At 43.4% G+C, this 19405-nt stretch overlaps 1 protein-coding gene across 7 annotated transcripts in view; it reads left to right on the top strand.

The window, feature by feature from the left end:
• ASCC1 (activating signal cointegrator 1 complex subunit 1) overlaps nt 1–19405 on the top strand; it is a 141882-nt gene that overhangs the window by 12019 nt on the left and 110458 nt on the right. For all 7 annotated transcript variants that reach the window (XM_074382365.1, XM_039477869.2, XM_039477868.2 and 4 more), the window contains 3 exons: nt 1315–1414; nt 7522–7619; nt 13829–14007. In XM_074382365.1, the coding sequence (XP_074238466.1) occupies nt 1315–1414; nt 7522–7619; nt 13829–14007 (377 nt within the window). The remainder of the gene's footprint in view (nt 1–1314; nt 1415–7521; nt 7620–13828; nt 14008–19405) is intronic.

The following is a 19405-nucleotide window of genomic DNA, read 5'->3' as shown; positions in this document are numbered from 1 at the left end:
AGTAGCTGGGTCTACTGGCACATATCACCACGCCTGGCTAATTTTTGTATTTTCTTTTTTTTTTTTTTTTTTTTGAGGTGGAGTCTTGCTCTGTCACCCAGGCTGGAGTGTGGTGGTGAAATCTCGGCTCACTGCAACCTTTGCCTCTCAGATTCAAGCAATTCTTCTGCCTCAGCCTCCCCAGTAGCTGGGACTACAGGTGCACACCACCACACCCAGCTAATTTTTGTATTTTTAGCAGAGACGGGGTTTCACCATGTTGGCCTCGATGGTCTCAATCTCTTGATCTTGTGATCTACCTGCCTCGGCCTCCCAAAGTGCTGGGATTATAGGCATGAGCCGCCACACCTGGCCTAAGTTTTGTATTTTTAGTTGAGACAGTGTTTCACCATGTTGGCCAGGGTGTTGTCGAACTCCTGACCTTGGGTGATCTGCCCACCTCGGCCTCCCAAAGTGCTGGGATTACAGGCATTTCCCACCATGCCCGGTATGTATTGTTTTTTAATTTGTATTATTTTTATTGCCGTATTGTTATTTTACTTATTTTTTTCCAAATAATTTTTTTTTTTTTTTTAGGAGACAGGCCCATTCTGGAGTGCAGTGGCATAACCTTGGTTCACTGCAGTCTGAACCTCCCGGGCTCAAACGATTCTCCCACATCAGCCTCCTAAGTAGTGGGGACTATGGGCATGTGCCACCATGCCCAGCTAATCTTTGTAGAGATGAGAGGTTTGACTGTGTTGCCCAGGCTAGATTTTTTTTCAAATATTTTCATTCTGCAGTTGGTTAAATCCACAGATGGAGAATCCTTGCATATGGAGGGCCAGCATTATATAGAAATCTTTGATAAAGTTTAGTTTATTAATTAGGCACAGTAAGAGATTAATAATAACTAATAAAATAGAACAATTATAACAATACATTGTAATAAAAGTAATGCAAATGTGGTCTCTCTGTGTCATGCTGAGTATCTTATTGTAGTAATAGTTTTGGACAGCAGTTAACTGCAGGTAACTGAAACCTCACAAAACGAAACCATAGATGAGGGGGAGCTACTGTATGCAGATGCTACCTTCCGAGGGTTCCAAGACTGAAAGATTTAAAATAGTCATTATATGTTTTTTATGGTTTATTGCTTATAAGAGCAGGTCAGAAGGAGTATCAGAGCAGTGTCATGCAATGTACAGTGTCTGGCCGTTCTTTATGCCTGTGTATTGCTATTTAAAAACCCCAACAGTGGTTGACGGCTAAGGTGAAAGCTGTTGTCCACAGAGCAACATTTTTTCTGAGTGACATGTCATGGTTTCTGTGCAGGCTCCATGGAGTGCGCTGATGAGCCCTGTGATGCCTATGAGGTGGAGCAGACCCCGCAAGGATTCCGGTCTACTGTGAGGGCCCCTAGCTTGCTCTATAAGTGAGTCAAGGGAAGACACTTCCAGAAAACTTAGTGGGAAGTGGGCTCTTTGGTCTTCTATACTTATTGCAATGCTTGATCACTAATGATAAAATAGCATCGTTTTATGTCCTAAAATTTCAAAGGACTGATTACAGAATAATTTCATGGTTCTACATGTATTGATAAGCTGATTTTGCTTCTTGTGTTAGGCCATTCTTGCGTTGCTGTGAAGAAATACCCGAGGCTGAGTAATTTATAAAGAAAAGAGGTTTTATTGGCTCATGGCTCTACAGACAGTACCAGCATGGCACTGGCATCTGGGGAGGCCTCAGGGACCTTTTACTCTTGGCAGAAGCCGAAGTGGGAGCAGGCATGTTACATGGTGAAAGCGGGAGCAAAAACGCTGGGAAGTGAGGTGCCACACACGTTTAAACAACCAGATCTTGTGTGAGCTCACTCATTGATCGAGGAGATGGTGTGCAGCCATCATGAGGGATCCACCCCCATGATCCAAACACCTGCCACAAGGCCCCACTTCCAACACTGAGGATTACATTTCATCATGAGACTTGACAGGGATACAGATCCAAACCACATCACCTTTTTTAAAAAAAAAAAATTATTATATTTTGGAGACAGGGCCTTGCTCTGTTGCCAGGCTAAAGTGCAGTTGCACGATCTCGGCTCACTCCAGCCTCGACTGCCCAGGCTAAAGTAGTCCTCCCACCTCAGCCTCCCAAGTAGCTGGGACTGGCACACACCACCAAGACTGCCTGATTTTTTTTTTTTTTTTTTTTTTTAGCATAGTAAGTTTTTTAATCCACTTAACAGAAATAGAAGAGCACAAATCCACATTTATTTATTGACTTTTCATTAGTTCTAAATCCTTGAGGGGTACAGCTTTTCTTTGCTTTGTATACGTAAGCACATCTCTTGCCCAAATAGAATTCTGTTTCATCTCAGGCATAAACACCTTCAATTTTAAGAAGAGCTGTGTGCTCCCTTTGGTTCCGGAGACCCCGCTTATAGCTGGCAAAAATAGCCTTGGACCACAGCCTTCCAGACATAGTTCCTTTTATAAGTCCTGCTCCCAGCAGGCCTCCAAATTTCAGCAACAGGCGCTTCTCTAGCCTCTGTAAGTGCCAAGATGGCAGGAAGAGCTGATTTTTTAAATTACTTGTAGGGGTGGGGTTCTTACTATGTTTCCCTGGCTGATCTTGAACTCCTTTGACTCAAGTTATCCTCCGACCTTGGTCTCCCAAAGTATTAGCATAAGACACTATGCCCAGCCACCATATCCCATGTTACCTTTTAAATATTATTATTATTACTATTATTATTATTTTTTTTTGAGATGGGAGTTTCGCTCTTGTTACCCAGGCTGGAGTGCAATGGCACGATCTCGGCTCACCGCAACCTCCGCCTCCTGGGTTCAAGCAATTCTCCTGCCTCAGCCTCCTGAGTGCTGAGATTACAGGCACGTGCCACCATGCCCAGCTAATGTTTTGTATTTTTAGTAGAGATGGGGTTTCACCATGTTCACCAGGATGGTCTCGATCTCTCGACCTCGTGATCCACCCGCCTCGGCCTCCCAAAGTGCTGGGATTACAGGCTTGAGCCACCGTGCCCGGCCTTAAATATTATTTTTTAAAGACAGGGCTTCTGCTTTGTCATCCAGGCTGGAATGCAGTGATGCGATCTCAGCTCACTGCAACCTCTGTCTCCCTGGTTCAGGCGATTCTCTTGCTTCAGCCTCCCGAGTAGCTGGGACTACAGGCAGGTACCACCACGCCCAGCTAATTTTTTGTGTTTTTGTTAGAGACAGGGTTTTGCCACGTCGGCCAGGCTGGTCTTTGAACTCCTGACCTCAAGTGATCCGCCTGCCTCAGTCTCCAAAAGTGCTGTGATTACAAGCATGAACCACTGTGCCTGACCTATAGTGAATATTTTAGATTTTCCATGTAAACCTCTTTTGAGTCCAGCTGTACTTTTAACTGGAAACATGCCAGTATGGGTTTAATGAAGATGGCATGTGTCATGACGCATACCTGTTGACTTTGTTAGGGATGGCACTATGTTAGAGAGGCTGGGGAAGAGACCCAGCACCAGGAAATGAGACACAGCATTTTATCAAGGGGACTTACATAAAGGCCAGTGCAGTGGTGGTGGGCTTGACAAAACTTCAACTGCTTGTAAAAAGGATTCAGTTTATATAACATTTCCACTTAGCACCCTGCCCCTGGCAGCCATCACCTGGTAACCTTTATTTAACCCAAAACAAAGGGACTCAGTCCCCTGTATGGTGTGGGTTCCATAAATGGGCCGGGGATTCAGATATTGCTCATAGATAAAGGAATTAATCTTTGGGTTGGAATGAATCCAAGCCAGATTCTGTAGCTTGGAAATCTGAACATACATTCTTCTTAGATAATAGGGTGATTCTCAGGTAGGCTTAAGTTATTGCTGTCAGATGTGTCTGCCATACAGGATCCTTCTCCTGGTATCCTTAACTTACCACTGTTAGGGGCATCTGCCCTGCAGCATGACCTCTGTGGAGCCCTGTGCGACTCATTGGGAAGGTCTTTTATATATGATCACATTTAATCCTTATGACAACCTTTAGACAAATAGATATTATTCACTCTTTTTTTAATTTCAAATTTTATTTTTATTATTTATTTATTATTTTTTTTAAGACTAAGTTTCGCTCTTGTTGCCTAGGCAATGGCACGATCTTGGCTCATGGCAACCTCCATCTCCTGGGTTCAAGGCATTCTCCTGCCTAAGTCTCCTAAGTAGCTGGGATTTACAGGCATGCAGCACCACGCCTGGCTAATTTTTGTATTTTTAGTAGAGACGGGGTTTCACCATGTTGGTCAGGCTGGTCTTGAATGCATGACCTCAGGTGATCCACCTGTTTTGGCCTCCCAAAGTGCTAGGGTCACAGGTGTGAGCCACTGCACCCAGCCAAATTTAATTTAATTTAATTTAGTTATTTAATTTATTGAGATGGAATCTCCCTCTGATGCCCAGGCTGGAGTGCAATGGTGTGATCTCTACTCACTACAGCCTCTGTCTCCCAGGTTCAAGCAATTCTCCTGCTCAGCCTCCCGAGCAACTGGGATTATCAGTGCCCACCACCATACCCCACTAATTTTTTTTTTTTTGGAGACAGTGTTTCACTCTTGTCACCTAAGCTGGAGTGCAGTGCCATGATCTTGGCTCACTGCAAATTTTCCCTCCTAAATTCAAATGATTCTCTTGCCTCAGCCTCCCTAGTAGCTGGGATTACATGTACCTGCCACCACGTCTGGCTAATTTTTGTATTTAGTGGAGACAGCGTTTTACCATGTTGGCCAGGCTCCTTTCTATCTCCTGACTTCAGGTGATCTGTCTGCCTCGGCCTCCCAAAGTGCTTGGATTACAGGGATGAGCCACCGTGCCTGGCCTTGAGCCACCTTGCCTGGCCTCACTAATTTTTGTATTTTTAGTAGAGTTGCGGTTTTGCCATGTTGGCCAGGCTGGTCTTGAACTCCTGACCTCAAGTGATCTGCCTACCTCAGCCTCTCAAAATGTTGGGATTACAGGTATGAGCCACTGCAGCCAGCCTATTTTTATTTCTTTATTTAATTAATTTTTTTATTATTTTATTTTTTTAAGACAGAGTCTTGCTCTGTTGCCCAGGCTGAAGTGCAGTGGTGTGATCTTGGCTCACTGCAGCCTCCACTTCCTGGGTTCAAGTGATTCTCCTGCCTCAGCCTCCCGATAGGTGGGATTACAGGCATGCGCCACCACACCCAGCTAATTTTTGTATTTTTAGTAGAGATGGGGTTTCACCTTGTTGCCCAGGATGGTCTTGATCTCCTGACCTCGTGATCTGCCCGCCTCGGCCTTCCAAAGTGCTAGGATTACAGGCGTGAGCTACTGCACCCAGCCCTATTTTTATTTTTTTTAGAGACAGGATCTCTCTTTGTCACCCAGGCCAGAGTGCCATGGTGTGATCATAGCTCATCATAGCTTTGAACTCTTGGGCTCAAGGGATCCTTCCGCATCAGCCTCTCACTTCATTTTTATATGTGAAGAAGTAGGCTTACAGTGGTTATATGAGTTGCTCAAGGTTTGTTTTATTCTAAAGCCTTTTAAACCTCAACTACTTTGCTTTCTAAGGTGCTGAAGCCTAGATTATTAATAGCATTTTGAGCCACTGCATTTTGTTATAGGCTTGTTCACTAGCCACATAGTAGCAAACTGGAGCCTGATAGAAAGCACTTCTAATTGGTAAGGTGGGAAGACAAAGGCCTCACAGAGTTGGTGCCCTACAATCTCCAGCCCAGTACAATGGAAAACCACTGGGAAACTACAGACTTCCAATCTTCTAATCATCTTACTTAAAAAAACTGGCTTACTATAATAGATTTTAATGGAAGTAATTGGGCTTGGTTATCCCATGAAAAAACAAATGAGCAATTTTAGACATAGTTATCCATAGTATTGGGTACTATAATTGAAATCATAGAAGTTGAAATAATGTTGATGACGAGTTGTTTCTCTTAACTCTGTAGCCCTGTGACCGCCTCTTGCTGCTTTAGACTCTGAAACTTCTCTCTTGGGATTCAGTAGTCTCATTCATTCGAACATAGCAAATGACTGGGGGTTCCAGAAGTTAACTTTGGATTGTTACAATTATTTACACTTGAAAGCTTAGGCGAGTAATGTAAATGAGTCAATAAGTGATTGAAGTAGGGTAGATGAAAGACTGTCTATTAAAATTTTTTTTTTTGACCGGGCGTGGTGGCTCAAGCCTGTAATCCCAGCACTTTGGGAGACCAAGGCGGGTGGATCACGAGGTCAAGAGATTGAGACCATCCTGGTCAACAGGGTGAAACCCCGTCTCTATTAAAAATACAAAAAATTAGCTGGGCATGGTGGTATATGCCTGTAATCCCAGCTACTCAGGGGGCTGAGGCAGGAGAATTGCTGGAACCCAGGAGGCGGAGGCTGCGGTGAACCGAGATCGTGCCATTGCACTCCAGCCTGGGTAACAAGAGCGAAACTCCATCTCAAAAAAAAAAAAAAAAAAAATTTGATATGGAGTCTCATTCTTGTTGCCCAGGCTGGAGTACAGTGGTATGATCTCAGCTCATGGCAACCCCTGCCTCTGGGTTCAAGTGATTCTCCTGCCTCAGCCTCCTGAGTAGTTGGGATTACAGGTGCCCTGGAGCCACACCTGGTTAAGTTTTGTATTTTAGTAGAGATGAGGGTTCACCAGGTTGGCCAGGTTGGTCTCGAACTCCTGACTTCAGGCGATCTTCCCACCTTGGCCTTTCAGAGTGCTGGGATTACAGGTGTGAACCACCGAGGCTGGCCTGAAATATTTTTTTAGAGATGGGGGTCTTACTCTGTTGCCTAGGCTGGTCTCAAACTCCTGGTTGTAAGCAGTCCTCCCACCTTAGCCTCTTGAGTAGCAGAGATTACAGGCATCAGCCACTGTGCCTGCTGGCCAGCTTTTCTTTTGCTTAATTGCAGACCTAGAATTTAAATCTAATTTTGAGAAGCAAATGGGTGTTGGGCATGGTTTTTCTATGCATTGAATTGGCTATAGGGCCAAAAACTCATTTTTGCCAGTGACTTTAATGCAGCATGTTCTAAAGCTAGATGACTTGTAATTTCTTCCACAAATATTGGGCTTTTACTGAACCGCTTTTCCGTAAGGGAGTATCTCTAGTCACAAAGGATTTAAACATGATGAGATTCTTTTTTTTTTTTTTTTTTTTTTTGAGACAGAGTTCCACTCTTGTTACCCAGGCTGGAGTGCAATGGCGCGATCTCGGCTCACCGCAACCTCCGCCTCCTGGGTTCAGGCAATTCTCCTGCCTCAGCCTCCTGAGTAGCTGGGATCACAGGCACACGCCACCATGCCCAGCTAATTTTTTGTATTTTTAGTAGAGACGGGGTTTCACCATGTTGACCAGGATGGTCTCGATCTCTTGACCTCGTGATCCACCCGCCTCGGCCTCCCAAAGTGCTGGGATTACAGGCTGAGCCACCGCGCCCGGCCATGATGAGATTCTTAAGTTTGGTACATTTTGACTTAATATCCTTTTAATTACTTTTTCTTTATACAGGCATATAGTTGGAAAGAGAGGAGACACTAGGAAGAAAATAGAAATGGAGACCAAAACGTCTATTAGCATTCCTAAACCTGGACAAGATGGGGAAATTGGTGAGACTCAGTAGATACAAGTTATATTTGAAGTCACTTTTGCATGTGTATGGAATAATGTAACTGATTGCAGCGTTTAGTAACTACGTTCTCTGTGCGGTTCTATAGCTATGGGCCTTTTTATGGTTTATCAGTACCAATCTCCCAAATGAGGAAAGATGGAATTATACAGCCTTACCTTGACTGAGTACCAGGGCCTTAATTTTATACTTTACCATACATTGATGATTGATGGAATATAGCTTGTAGACTTCACTGTGTATTAGATTTCTTTTTTCTTTTCTTTTTTTTTTTTTTTTTTTTGAGTTGGAGTTTCACTCTTGTTACCCAGGCTGGAGTGCAATGGCATGGTCTCGGCTCACTGCAACCTCCGCCTCCTGGGTTCAAACGATTCTCTTGCCTCAGTCTCCCGAGTAGCTGGCACTACAGGTGTGTGCCACCACACCTGGCTAATTTTTGTATTTTTAGTAGAGACGAGGTTTCACTGTGTTGGTCAGGCTAGTCTCGAACTCCTGACCTCATGAGCTGACCACCTCCACTTCCCAAAGTGCTGGGATTACAGGCGTGAGCCACCGTGCCTGGCCTAGGTTTATTTTTGTGCTTTGGTAGCTTGAAGTGGATTTGTGAATTGTTTCCAGTTAGAATTAGAGAAAACCAATGGGATCAGTGAAGATGAAATAAAGTTTAGCCTTTTCCATTATGTTCTCAACTTTTTGCCCTTGATTTTGTAAACCAGGAAGGAAATGAAAGAAATTAACAAAATATTTCCATTATTTAATTTTTACTTTTTAGTTTCAAATGTAAACTTGTACTATCACATACATTTGTATTATGTGTGTCAGATAAGTAAAAAGAAATATTTTGATTTTATTTTTGACAGTTAATTTTTATTAAACCTAAGGCAAATCATAAAAAAAAAAAGGGTAGTGATTAAAATAATGTAACTTGATTCAAATAACTATTCTGTTGAGGAAAAATAGTTTAGCAGTATAAATCAAGTCAGAAAGTATCTGTATGAAGCCTCAGTGTGAACCAATGGCATAGGCTTTTGTTGTACAATGGCTTTGAGTGAGGGGCATTGTTAGGACAAAATTGTAAACTTATTCTGGAAGGATGGATTTTTTTTTTTTTTTTTTTTGAGACAGTCTGGCTCTGTTGTCCAGGCTGGAGTGCCAAGGCTCACTGCAACCTCTGTCCTGCAGGTTCAAGCAATTCTTCTGCCTCAGCCTCCTGAGTAGCTGGGCCTATAGCCGTGTGCCAGCATACCCAGCTAATTTTTGTATTTATTCATAGAGACAGGGTTTCGCCATGTTGGCCAGGCTGGTCTCAAGTGATCCACCCATCTTGGCCTTTTAAAGTGCTGGGATTACAGGTGTGAGCTACCATGCCTGGCTGATGGAACTTTTTTAAAGTCAAAGAGTACAGCAACCTCCAATAATTCATTAACCCATTTTTTTTCTTTTTTCATTTAAAAGTTTTTATTTTTTATTGAGACAGGGTTTCACCATGTTTCCCAGGCCGATCTTGAACTTTTGGTCTCAAGTAATCTGCCTGTCTCGGCCTCCCAAGGTGCTGGGATTACAGGCTGAGCCACCATATGCAGCCTTCTAATCATTTATTTTAGTGTTTTTTTTTGGAGACAGTCTCTCTCTGTTGTCCAGGCTAGAGTGTAGTGGCATGATCACAGCTCAATGCAGCCTCTACCTCCTGGGATCAATCAGTTCTCCCATCTCAGCCTCCCATAGCTGGGACTATAGGCACATGCCACCATACCTGGCTAATTTTTAAATTTTTTTGTATTTTTTGTAGAGACAAGGCTGGTCTGGAACGCCTGAACTCAAGTGACCTGCCTGCCTTGGCTTCCAAAGTATTGGAGTTACAGGCATGAACATGTTGCCCAGGCTACAGTGCAGTGACTCTGTCATAGATCACTGTAGCCTTGAACTCCTGGGCTCAAGCAATCCTCCTCCCTCAGCCTTCCAAGTAGCTGTAACTACAGGCACATGCCACCATGCCCAGATAATTTTTATTATTTTTTGTAGAGATGGGGTCTTGCTATGTTGCCCAGGCAGGCTTTGAACTCCTGGGTTTAAGTGATCCTTCCTCCTTGGCCTCCCAGAGTGCTGGGATTATAGACCTGAGTCACTGACCCCAGCCCCATTTTCCCTTAATGCTCATGAATTGTATTGTTTTTGCGAAAAAAATTGTAAGAATAATCACCTTGACTGGAGACAGTGGCACATACCTGTAATGTCAGCACTCCGGGAGATTGAGGTGGGAGGATCGCTTGGGCCCAGGAGGTAGAGGCTGCAGTGAGCTGTGTTCATGCCACCATGCTCCAGCCTGGGCGACAGAGTGAGACCCTGTCACACACACACACAAAAGAATAATCACCTTGACAGCAGATAAGTAGCAATTGACTTTAGAGCAGTGCTATCCAGAAGTACTTACTGTGATGGTGAGAATGTTCTGTATCCATGCCATCTAGCATAGGAGCTGCATGTGTCAGGTACTGGTCACATGTGACTGTGAGTACTTGAAATACTGCTAGTGTGAGAAGAACTGAATTTTTACATTTACTGAATTCAGATTATTTTAACTAACTGCATGTGGGCTCCCATATTGGCCAGTGCAGTGCTGCGGTTTTCTTTAGTTCCCTGATAATGTTAACAAACTCTAGCATTAGAACTTTAACAGCATTTGGAAAGATTTTTATTAAAGTAAATATTCAGGTTGTTAGAATTGTAAGTGCGAACATTTATTTTCCTTAAGTTTTAACATTCAAGTTACAAATACTAAAGTCATTTTATAATTGCATTAAAGTGTCATCTATTTTTTCTGATTATAAAACTAATACATGCTTTCAAAAAAGAGAAAGCTTACAGAAATCATATATAATGTATAAATGGAAGTCTCTTATAATATGAATCCAAACATAATTGCTATTAACACTTGTTATATGTTCCCCATTTTTCTATCTGTGTAGTAAGTTTTATATACGTACATATGTGTGTGTGTGTGTGTGTGTGTGTGTGTGTGTTTTTGTGTTTTTATTGAGATGGAGTTTTGCTCTTGTTGCCCAGGCTGGAGTGCAGTGGTGTGATCTTGGCTCACTGCAACTTCCACCTCCCGGGTTCAAGTGATTCTCCTTCCTCAGCCTCCCAAGTAGCTGGGATTACAGGCATGCACCACCATACCCAACTAATTTTGTTTGTTAATTTTTTTTAAGATGGAGTCTTGCTCTGTCACCCAGGGTGGAGTGCAGTGGCATGATTTTGGCTCACTGCAACCTCTGCCTCCTGAGTTTAAGCAGTTCTCTGCCTCAGCCTCCTGAGGAGCTAGGATTACAGGCATGTAATTTTTATATTACAGGCCCAGCTAATTTTGTATTTTTAGTAGAGGCGAGGTTTCTCCATGTTGGTCAGGCTGGTCTTCAACTCATGACCTCAGATAATCCACCTGCCTCGGCCTCCCAAAGTGCTGGGATTATAGGCATGAGCCACCGTGCCTCACCAGTTATATGATATTTATTTATTTATTTATTTTTTTTGAGGCAGAGTTTCGCTCTTGTTACCCAGGCTGGAGTGCAATGGCACGATCTCGGCTCACTGCAACCTCCTCCTCCTGGGTTCAGGCAATTCTCCTGCCTCAGCCTCCTGAGTAGCTGGGATTACAAGCACGTACCACCATGCCCAGCTAATTTTTTTGTATTTTTAGTAGAGGCGGGGTTTCATCATGTTGACCAGGATGGTCTCGATCTCTTGACCTTGTGATCCACCCGCCTCGGCCTCCCAAAGTGCTGGGATTACAGGCTTGAGCCACCGCGCCCGGCCTCTATGATATTTTTTATTGCAGTAAAGTTATAACATGGTATAAATGTGGAGACTTTAGCCATTTTAATATACTAGAGTTGGCCAGGCACAGTGGCTTACGCCTGTAATCCCAGCACTTTGGGAGGCCTAGACAGGTGGATCACAAGGTAAGGAGTTCGAGAACAGCCTGGCCAAGATGGTGAAACCCCGTCTCTACTAAAAATACAAAAATTAGCCGGGTGTGGTGGAGTATGCCTGTAATCCCAGCTACTCATGAGGCTGAGGCAGAAGAATCGATTGAACCCAGGAGACAGAGGTTGCAGTGAGCCGAGATCGTGCCACTGCATTTCAGTCTGGGTGACAGAGTGAGACTCTGTCTCCAAAAAAAAAAAAAATGTGCTAGAGTCATTCCAGACTTATCCAGAAAAGAGTAGACAGGCTGTAAAGATTCCATTTCAACTTAGCACAAATGTTGCAGTGTGAAAAACTAGAGTATCAGTTTGGGCTTGGTGGCTTATGCCTGTAATCCCAACACTTTGGGAGTTCTAGGTGGGAGGCTCACTTGAGCCCAGGTGTTCAAGGTCAGCCTGGGCAACATGGCAAAACCCCATCTCTACAAAAAAAAAAAAAAAAAAAAAAAAAAAAAAAAAAAAAAATTGGCTGGGTGTGCTGGTGTGTGTGCTTGTAGTCACAGCTACTTGGGAGGCTGAGGTGGGAGGATCTTTTATCTGGGAAGGTCGAGGTTGCAGTGAGCCATGATCGTACCATTGCACTCTAACTGGGTTACACAATGAGACTCTGTCTCAAACAGCAACAGCAACAACAAAGAAAAAAAACTAGGCAGGAACGGTGGCTCATGCCTGTAATCTCAACACTTTGGGAGGCCGAAGAGGATGGATCACTTGAGGTCAGAAGTTCGAGACCAGCCTGACCAATATGGTGAAACCTTGTCTTTACTAAAATACAAAATTGGCCAGGCATGGTAGCTCATGCCTGTAATCCCAGCTACTAAAGAGGCTGAAGCAGGAGAATTGCTTGAACCTGGGAGGTAAAGGATGCAGTGAGCTGAGATCATGCCACTGTACTCCATCCTGGGCAACAGAGCAAGGTGAAAAAAAAAAGGAAAAATTAGTGTGTCTAATTGTTAAATGTAAGAATTTAGTGGAACTAATTTAATTGAAAAGCAAGAGAATAAACTGGTTTATTGGGCCAGGTGCGGTGGCTCACACCTGTAATCCAAGCACTTTGGGAGGCAGAGGTAGGCAGATGATGAGGTCAGGAGTTTGAGACCAGCCTGGCCAAGATGGTGAAACCCCATCTCTTCTAAGAATACAAAAATTAGTCAGGCGTAGTGGCATGTGCCTATAATCCCAGCTACTCTAGAGGCTGGGCAGGAGAATTGCTTGATCCTGGGAGGCAGAGGTTCCAGTGAACTGAGATTGCACCATTGCACTGTAGCCTGGGTGACTGAGCAAGACTCGGTCTCGAAAAATAAATAAATACATAAGTCAGAAGAAGAGCTTCTGGAACATCAGAAGCTTCCCGCCGCCCCCCAAAGTGCTGGGATTGCAGGCATGAGCTACCATGCCTTGCCTTTCCCTTTCCCTTTCCTTTCCCTTCCCCTTCCCTTCTTTTTTCCCTTTCCTCTCCCCTCCCCTGTCCTTCCTTCCTGTTCCTCCCCCCGCTGCCCCCCTTTCTTCCTCTCTTTCTGTTTTTACTTATTTTGTGTATCCCTAAGAGTGGAATTTCTGGGTTATATGGTAAGTCTATGTTTAACTTTTTTTTTGGAGACAGAGTCTTAGCTCTGTCACCCAGGCTGGAGTTCAGTGGCATGCTCTCAGTTGACTGCAATCTCCACCTTGCTGGTTTAAGCCATTCTCATGCCTCAGCCTCCCAAGTAGCTGGGATTACAGACATGTGCCACCACTCCTAGCTAATTTTTGTATTTTTAGTAGAGATGGGGTTTCTCCATATTGGCCAGGCTGGTCTCAAACTCCTGATCTCAAGTGATCTGCCCACCTCAGCCTCTCAAAATTCTGGGATTACAGGTGTGAGCCACCATGCCCAGCTATGTGTAACTTTTTAAGGAATTACCAAACTTTTTCATAGTGGCTACACCATTTTACATTCCTATCAGCAAAGGTTTGCTTTGTAGCATTTGAATTCATTTTTCTACTTTATAAGGCATCTTAAGGATATTTTCTATTTATAAGCTTTATTCTGCTTACATTGAATTAATTAGCAGTTTTTTTTACACTTGTTACTGTCCCCTGTTTAGATTCACATACGAATTCAGAATTGCTTTAGCTCCTCAGAGATGACAGTATCAAGAGGTCCCCTATCTTATAAGCATTTGGGGGTTCTTGAGCATGTTAACCCTTTCTTCTTTGTTTGCAGTAATCACTGGCCAGCATCGAAATGGTGTAATTTCAGCCCGAACACGGATTGATGTTCTTTTGCACACTTTTAGAAGAAAACAGCCCTTCACTCATTTCCTTTCCTTTTTCCTCAATGAAGTTGAAGTTCAGGAAGGATTCCTGAGATTCCAGGAGGAAGTTCTGGCGAAGTGCTCCATGGTAAGTGCAAACTAAACAAGAAACTTAAAAGAAATGTCAAATATTAAAAAAGAATACGAAAATGGTACATAAATCAAACAATAAGGAGATGTAAACCTCTTCCCCCACCAAAAAAGATAAGTATGTCTTATGGCTTCTTGTAATATTGAACTGAAAAAAAAAAGTATATGGACATAGCAGGTTGTAAGTTTCTGTGTATTAAAGAAATGTCTTTAATAGATTTTAAAACATACTGCTCTGGGCGCAGTGGCTCATGTCTGTAATCCCAGCACTTTGGGAGGCCGAGGTGGACAGATTACTTAAGGTCGGGAGTTCGAGACCAGCCTGGCTAACATGGTGAAACCCTGTCTGTACTAAAAATGCAAAAAAAATTAGTTGGGTGTGGTGGCATGTGCCTATAATCCCAGCTACTTGGGAGACTGTGGCAGGAGAATCGCTGGAACCTGGGAGATGGAGGTTGCAGTGAGCCAAGATTGCGCCACTGCACTCCAGGCTGGGAGACAGCATGAGACTGTCTCAAAAAAAAATTTAAGACACAAAAGGCTAATTTTAATATACACAGTATTCTGCATCTTTTGGGTGGTGATATTAATGAGATGCCATTATCTGTAGATCATCTGCCTTTGGACAGTCGGCTCATTTGGGATTAGTAACTAAAAGACAAATTTGCATGTAGAATTGCCATATTTAGGTAACAGTGAAATGCTTGTGACCAGGATAATACCAGATAATCCAGGTTATAAAAAAGTTCTAAACTCATTATGGATATAATTTAGTTGATTTAACAGAATGTATATTGGCTGGGCACAGTGGCACTTTGGGAGGCCAAGCTGGGTGGATCACGAGGTCAAGAGGTTGAGACCATCCTGACCAACATGATGAAACCCTGTCTCTACTAAAAATACAAAATTTAGCTGGATGTGGTGGCTCATGCCTGTAGTCCCAGCTACTGCCCTTGAGCTGAGACTCCATCTCAGAAAAAAAAAAAAAAAATTATATTGATTCGGCTGAGTGGGGTGGCTCACTCCTGTAACCCCAGCATTTTGGGAGGCCAAGGCAGGCAGATCAGAGGTCGGGAGTTTGAGACTGGCCTGGCCAACATGGTGAAACCCCATCTGTACTAAAAATACAAAAATTAGGCCGGGCCTGGTGGCTCAAGCCTGTAATCCCAGCACTTTGGAAGGCTGAGGCGGGTGGATCACGAGGTCAAGAGATCGAGACCATCCTGGTCAACATGGTGAAACCCCGTCTCTACTAAAAATACAAAAAATTAGCTGGGCATGGTGGCGCGTGCCTGTAATCCCAGCTACTCAGGAGGCTGAGGCAGGAGAATTGCCTGAACCCAGGAGGCGGAGGTTGCGGTGAGCCGAGATCGCGCCATTGCACTCCAGCCTGGGTAACAAGAGCGAAACTCTTGTCTCAAAAAAAAAAAAAAAAAAAAAAAATTAGCCAGGCTCGGTGGCAGGTGCCTGTAATCCCAGCTACTTGGGTGGTTGAGGCAGGAAAATTGTTTGAACCCAGGAGGCGGAGGTTGCAGTGAACTGAGATGGTGCCACTGCACTCCAGCCTGAGTGACAGAGTGAGACTCTGTCTCAGAAAAAAAAAAAAAAATGTTTATCAATCCGAAAAAAATGTATGAAAGCAATATATGTTTATTATTATAGAAAATTGAGAAAATACTATATATATGTGTGTATCAATGTGTCTGTACACTCACATGCTTTTTTTTTTTTTTTTTTTTTTTAGACAGAGTCTTACTCTGTTGCCCAGGCTGGAGTGCAGTGGTGCAATGTTGACTGGCTGCAACCTCTGCCTCCCAGGTTCAAGCAATTCTCCTGCCTCAGCCTCCTGAGTAGCTGGCATTACAGGTGCCTGCCACTACAGCCAGCTAATTTTTTGTGATCTTTTTTTTTTTTTTTCTGAGACGGAGTTTCGTTCTTGTTACCCAGGCTGGAGTGCAATGGCGCGATCTCAGCTCACCGCAACCTCCGCCTCCTGAGTTCAGGCAATTCTCCTGCCTCAGCCTCCTGAGTAGCTGGGATTACAGGCACGCGCCACCATGCCCAGCTAATGTTTCGTATTTTTTAGTAGAGACGGGGTTTCACCATGTTGACCAAGATGGTCTTGATCTCTTTTTTTTTTTTTTTTTTTGAGACGGAGTTTCGCTCTTGTTACCCAGGCTGGAGTGCAATGGCACGATCTCGGCTCACCGCAACCTCCGCCTCCTGGGTTCAGGCAATTCTCCTGCCTCAGCCTCCTGAGTAGCTGGGATTATAGGCACGCGCCACCATGCCCAGCTAATTTTTTGTATTTTTAGTAGAGACGGGGTTTCACCATGTTGACCAGGTTGGTCTCGATCTCTCGACCTTGTGATCCACCCGCCTCGGCCTCCCAAAGTGCTGGGATTACAGGCTTGAGCCACCGCGCCCGGCCGGTCTTGATCTCTTGACCTCATGATCCGCCCGCCTCGGCCTCCCAAAGTGCTGGGATTACAGGCTTGAGCCACCACGCCCGGCCCTTAATTTTTTGTATTTTAAGTAGAGACAGGATTTCACCTTGTTGACCAGGCTTGTCTTGACCTCCTGACCCTGTGATTCACCTGCCTTGACTTCCCAAAGTGCTGGGATTACTGTGTGAGCCACCTCACCCGGCTCTAATTCACATGCATTTTAAAAATAAAATTTAGCTTGTATATGATCTTATATTTTACTTTCTTTGAAAACATATCATTCTGTCATGAACATTGTTTTGTCATTGAAGAAAAACCTAAATTGATACCCTACGACCCCCTCCTAGCTTGCAAACCTACGACCCCCCTCCCAGAAAAAGAGAAAAAAAAAAAAAGAAAAACCTGAATCTTGGCTGGCATGGTGGCTCATGACTATAATGTCAACACTTTGGAAGGCTGAGGTAGGCAGATTGCTTGAGCTCAGGGGTTTGAGACCAACCTGGGCAATATAGCGAAACCCCGTTTCTACAAAAAAAATACAAAAATTAGCCAGGTGTGATGGTGTGCACTGTAGTTGCAGCTACTTGGGAGCTGAGGTGGGAGGATGGCTTGAGCCTGGGAGGTGGAGGTTGCAGTGAGCTGAGATTGTATGTACTATTGCACTCCAGCCTGGGCAATGAAGCCAGACCCTGTCTCAGAAAAAAACAACAACAAAAAGCAAAAAACAGAAAAAACCCCGCAAAACTTAAAAACCCCGCAAATCCTAAAAACCCCACAAAACCCAAAAACCATGCAAAACCTATGTCTTTTACCTTTACTTTGGAGAACAAGTAGGAAATTATAGCAGTGATTACTAAAATAACATAATCTGATTTCATCAACTGTTCAAGTGACTTGGATTTGTAATGGCTACTTATTATTCTATTATAGGGATGTATAATTATTTTATTTAATTTTTGAGACTGAGGTTTGCTCTTGTTGCTCAGGCTGGAGTGCAGTGGCACGATCGCAGTTCACTGCAACCTCTGTCTCCTGGGTTCAAGTGTTTCTCCTGCCTCAGCCTTCTGAGTAGCTGGGATTACAGGCACTTACCACCATGCCGGGCTAGTTTTTGGGCTTTAGTAGAGATGAGGTTTCACCATGTTGGTCATGCTGGTCTCGAACTCTTGACCTCAGGTGATCAATCCACCCACCTTGGCCTCCCAATGTACTGGGATTATAGGCGTGAGCCACCTCACCTGGCCAAATGTATAATTATTTAACCTTTTTAAATTTATATTTTGTTATGAGTAAGCTTCATATATTTTTCTGCACTGTGGGTTATTTTACTTAAATTCTTGGAAGTGAAAAAACAGTATATGTGTATGTATATGAATTTTTTGATACGTATAGACATCCAGATTACCTTTAGGAGATCTTATAGCACTTTAGGCTCCAAACTAGTTTTCTTTAGATTTTTTTCGCCACTTTTGCCAGTACTGAATGTTATCATTCTTCTAAGGTTTTTTTTTTTTTTTTTGAGACGGAGTTTCGCTCTTGTTACCCAGGCTGGAGTGCAATGGCGCGATCTCGGCTCACCGCAACCTCCGCCTCCTGGGTTCAGGCAATTCTCCTGCCTCAGCCTCCTAAGTAGCTGGGATTACAGGCACGCACCACCATGCCCAGCTAACTTTTTGTATTTTTAGTAGAGACGGGGTTTCACCTTGTTGACCAGGATGGTCTCGATCTCTTGACCTCGTGATCCACCCGCCTCGGCCTCCCAAAGTGCTGGGATTACAGGCTTGAGCTACCGCGCCGGGCCCCTCTAAGTTTTTTTTGTGTCTGTGATCCAGTTGACAAAAAATACTGTCTCATTGCTTTACTGTTTATTTATTCAGTTATTTGTGAAATAAAGCATTTTCCTATACTTAGTTCTGTTTATTCATGTCTTGGCCCATTTTTCTCTGGGTATATTCTTTTTAAAAGTTTATTTATAGGAGTGTCATATATATTAAGATGAGTATTATTTCATAATTTACGTTTAGCTTTTTAGTTCATTTAGAGTATGTTTTGATATATAGTAACTTTAAATTCCTGTTTAGTTAACCAATTATCTCTGAAGAGTTAAATTTTTTCAATTTTATCTTCAAAATTAATATAAGTAAAATTGACTTTTTTGGGGTATACATGTCTATGAATTCTAAAACATATATAGATTTCTGTAATTACTGCCACAATTAGTATACAGAACAGTTCCACCTCAAAAACTCCGTTGTGCTCTGCCTTTATAGTCACCTCTTTTCCATCCACAACCCCTAGCAATCCCTTAGCTCTTTTTCACTGTAGTTTTGTCGTGTGTGTGTGTGTGTGTGTGTGTGTGTGTGATTATTTGTAGTTTTGTCTTTTTGAGAATGTCATATAGGTGGAATCGTGATAGGTAAGTGGCTTCTTTCACTCAGCATAGTGCCTTTGAGATTCATCCAAATTGTGTGTGTCTCAGGAGTTTGTTTCTTTTTATTTCTGAGTAATATTCCACTTTATGGATTTGCTACAGTTTGTTTATCCATTCACCCATTGGAGGACACTTGGGTTTTTGCAGTTTTTGGCAATTATGATTAGAACTGCTGTAAACATTTGTGTACCGGTTTTTGCGTGAACATAAGTTTTCATTTCTTTTTTTTTTTTGAAACGCAGTCTCACTCTGACACCAGGCTAAGGTGCAGTGGTGCAATCTTGGCTCATTGCAACCTCCACCTCCTGGGTTCAAGCAATTCTCCTGCCTCAGCCTCCGAGTAGCTGGAATTACAGGCATGTGCCACCATGCCCAGCTAATTTTTGTATTTTTAGTGGAGACGGGATTTCACCACGTTGGTCATGTTGGTCTCGAATTCCTGACTTCATGATCCTCCCGCCTGAGGCCCCCAGAGTGATGGGATTACAGGCGTGAGCCAGTGCGCCCGGCCAAGTTTT

The sequence above is a fragment of the Saimiri boliviensis genome, chromosome 12, assembly GCF_048565385.1.
Source record: "Saimiri boliviensis isolate mSaiBol1 chromosome 12, mSaiBol1.pri, whole genome shotgun sequence".
NCBI lineage: Eukaryota > Metazoa > Chordata > Mammalia > Primates > Cebidae > Saimiri > Saimiri boliviensis.
Note: the sequence above shows the minus strand (reverse complement) of the source record. Positions and strands in the feature narration are given on the sequence as shown.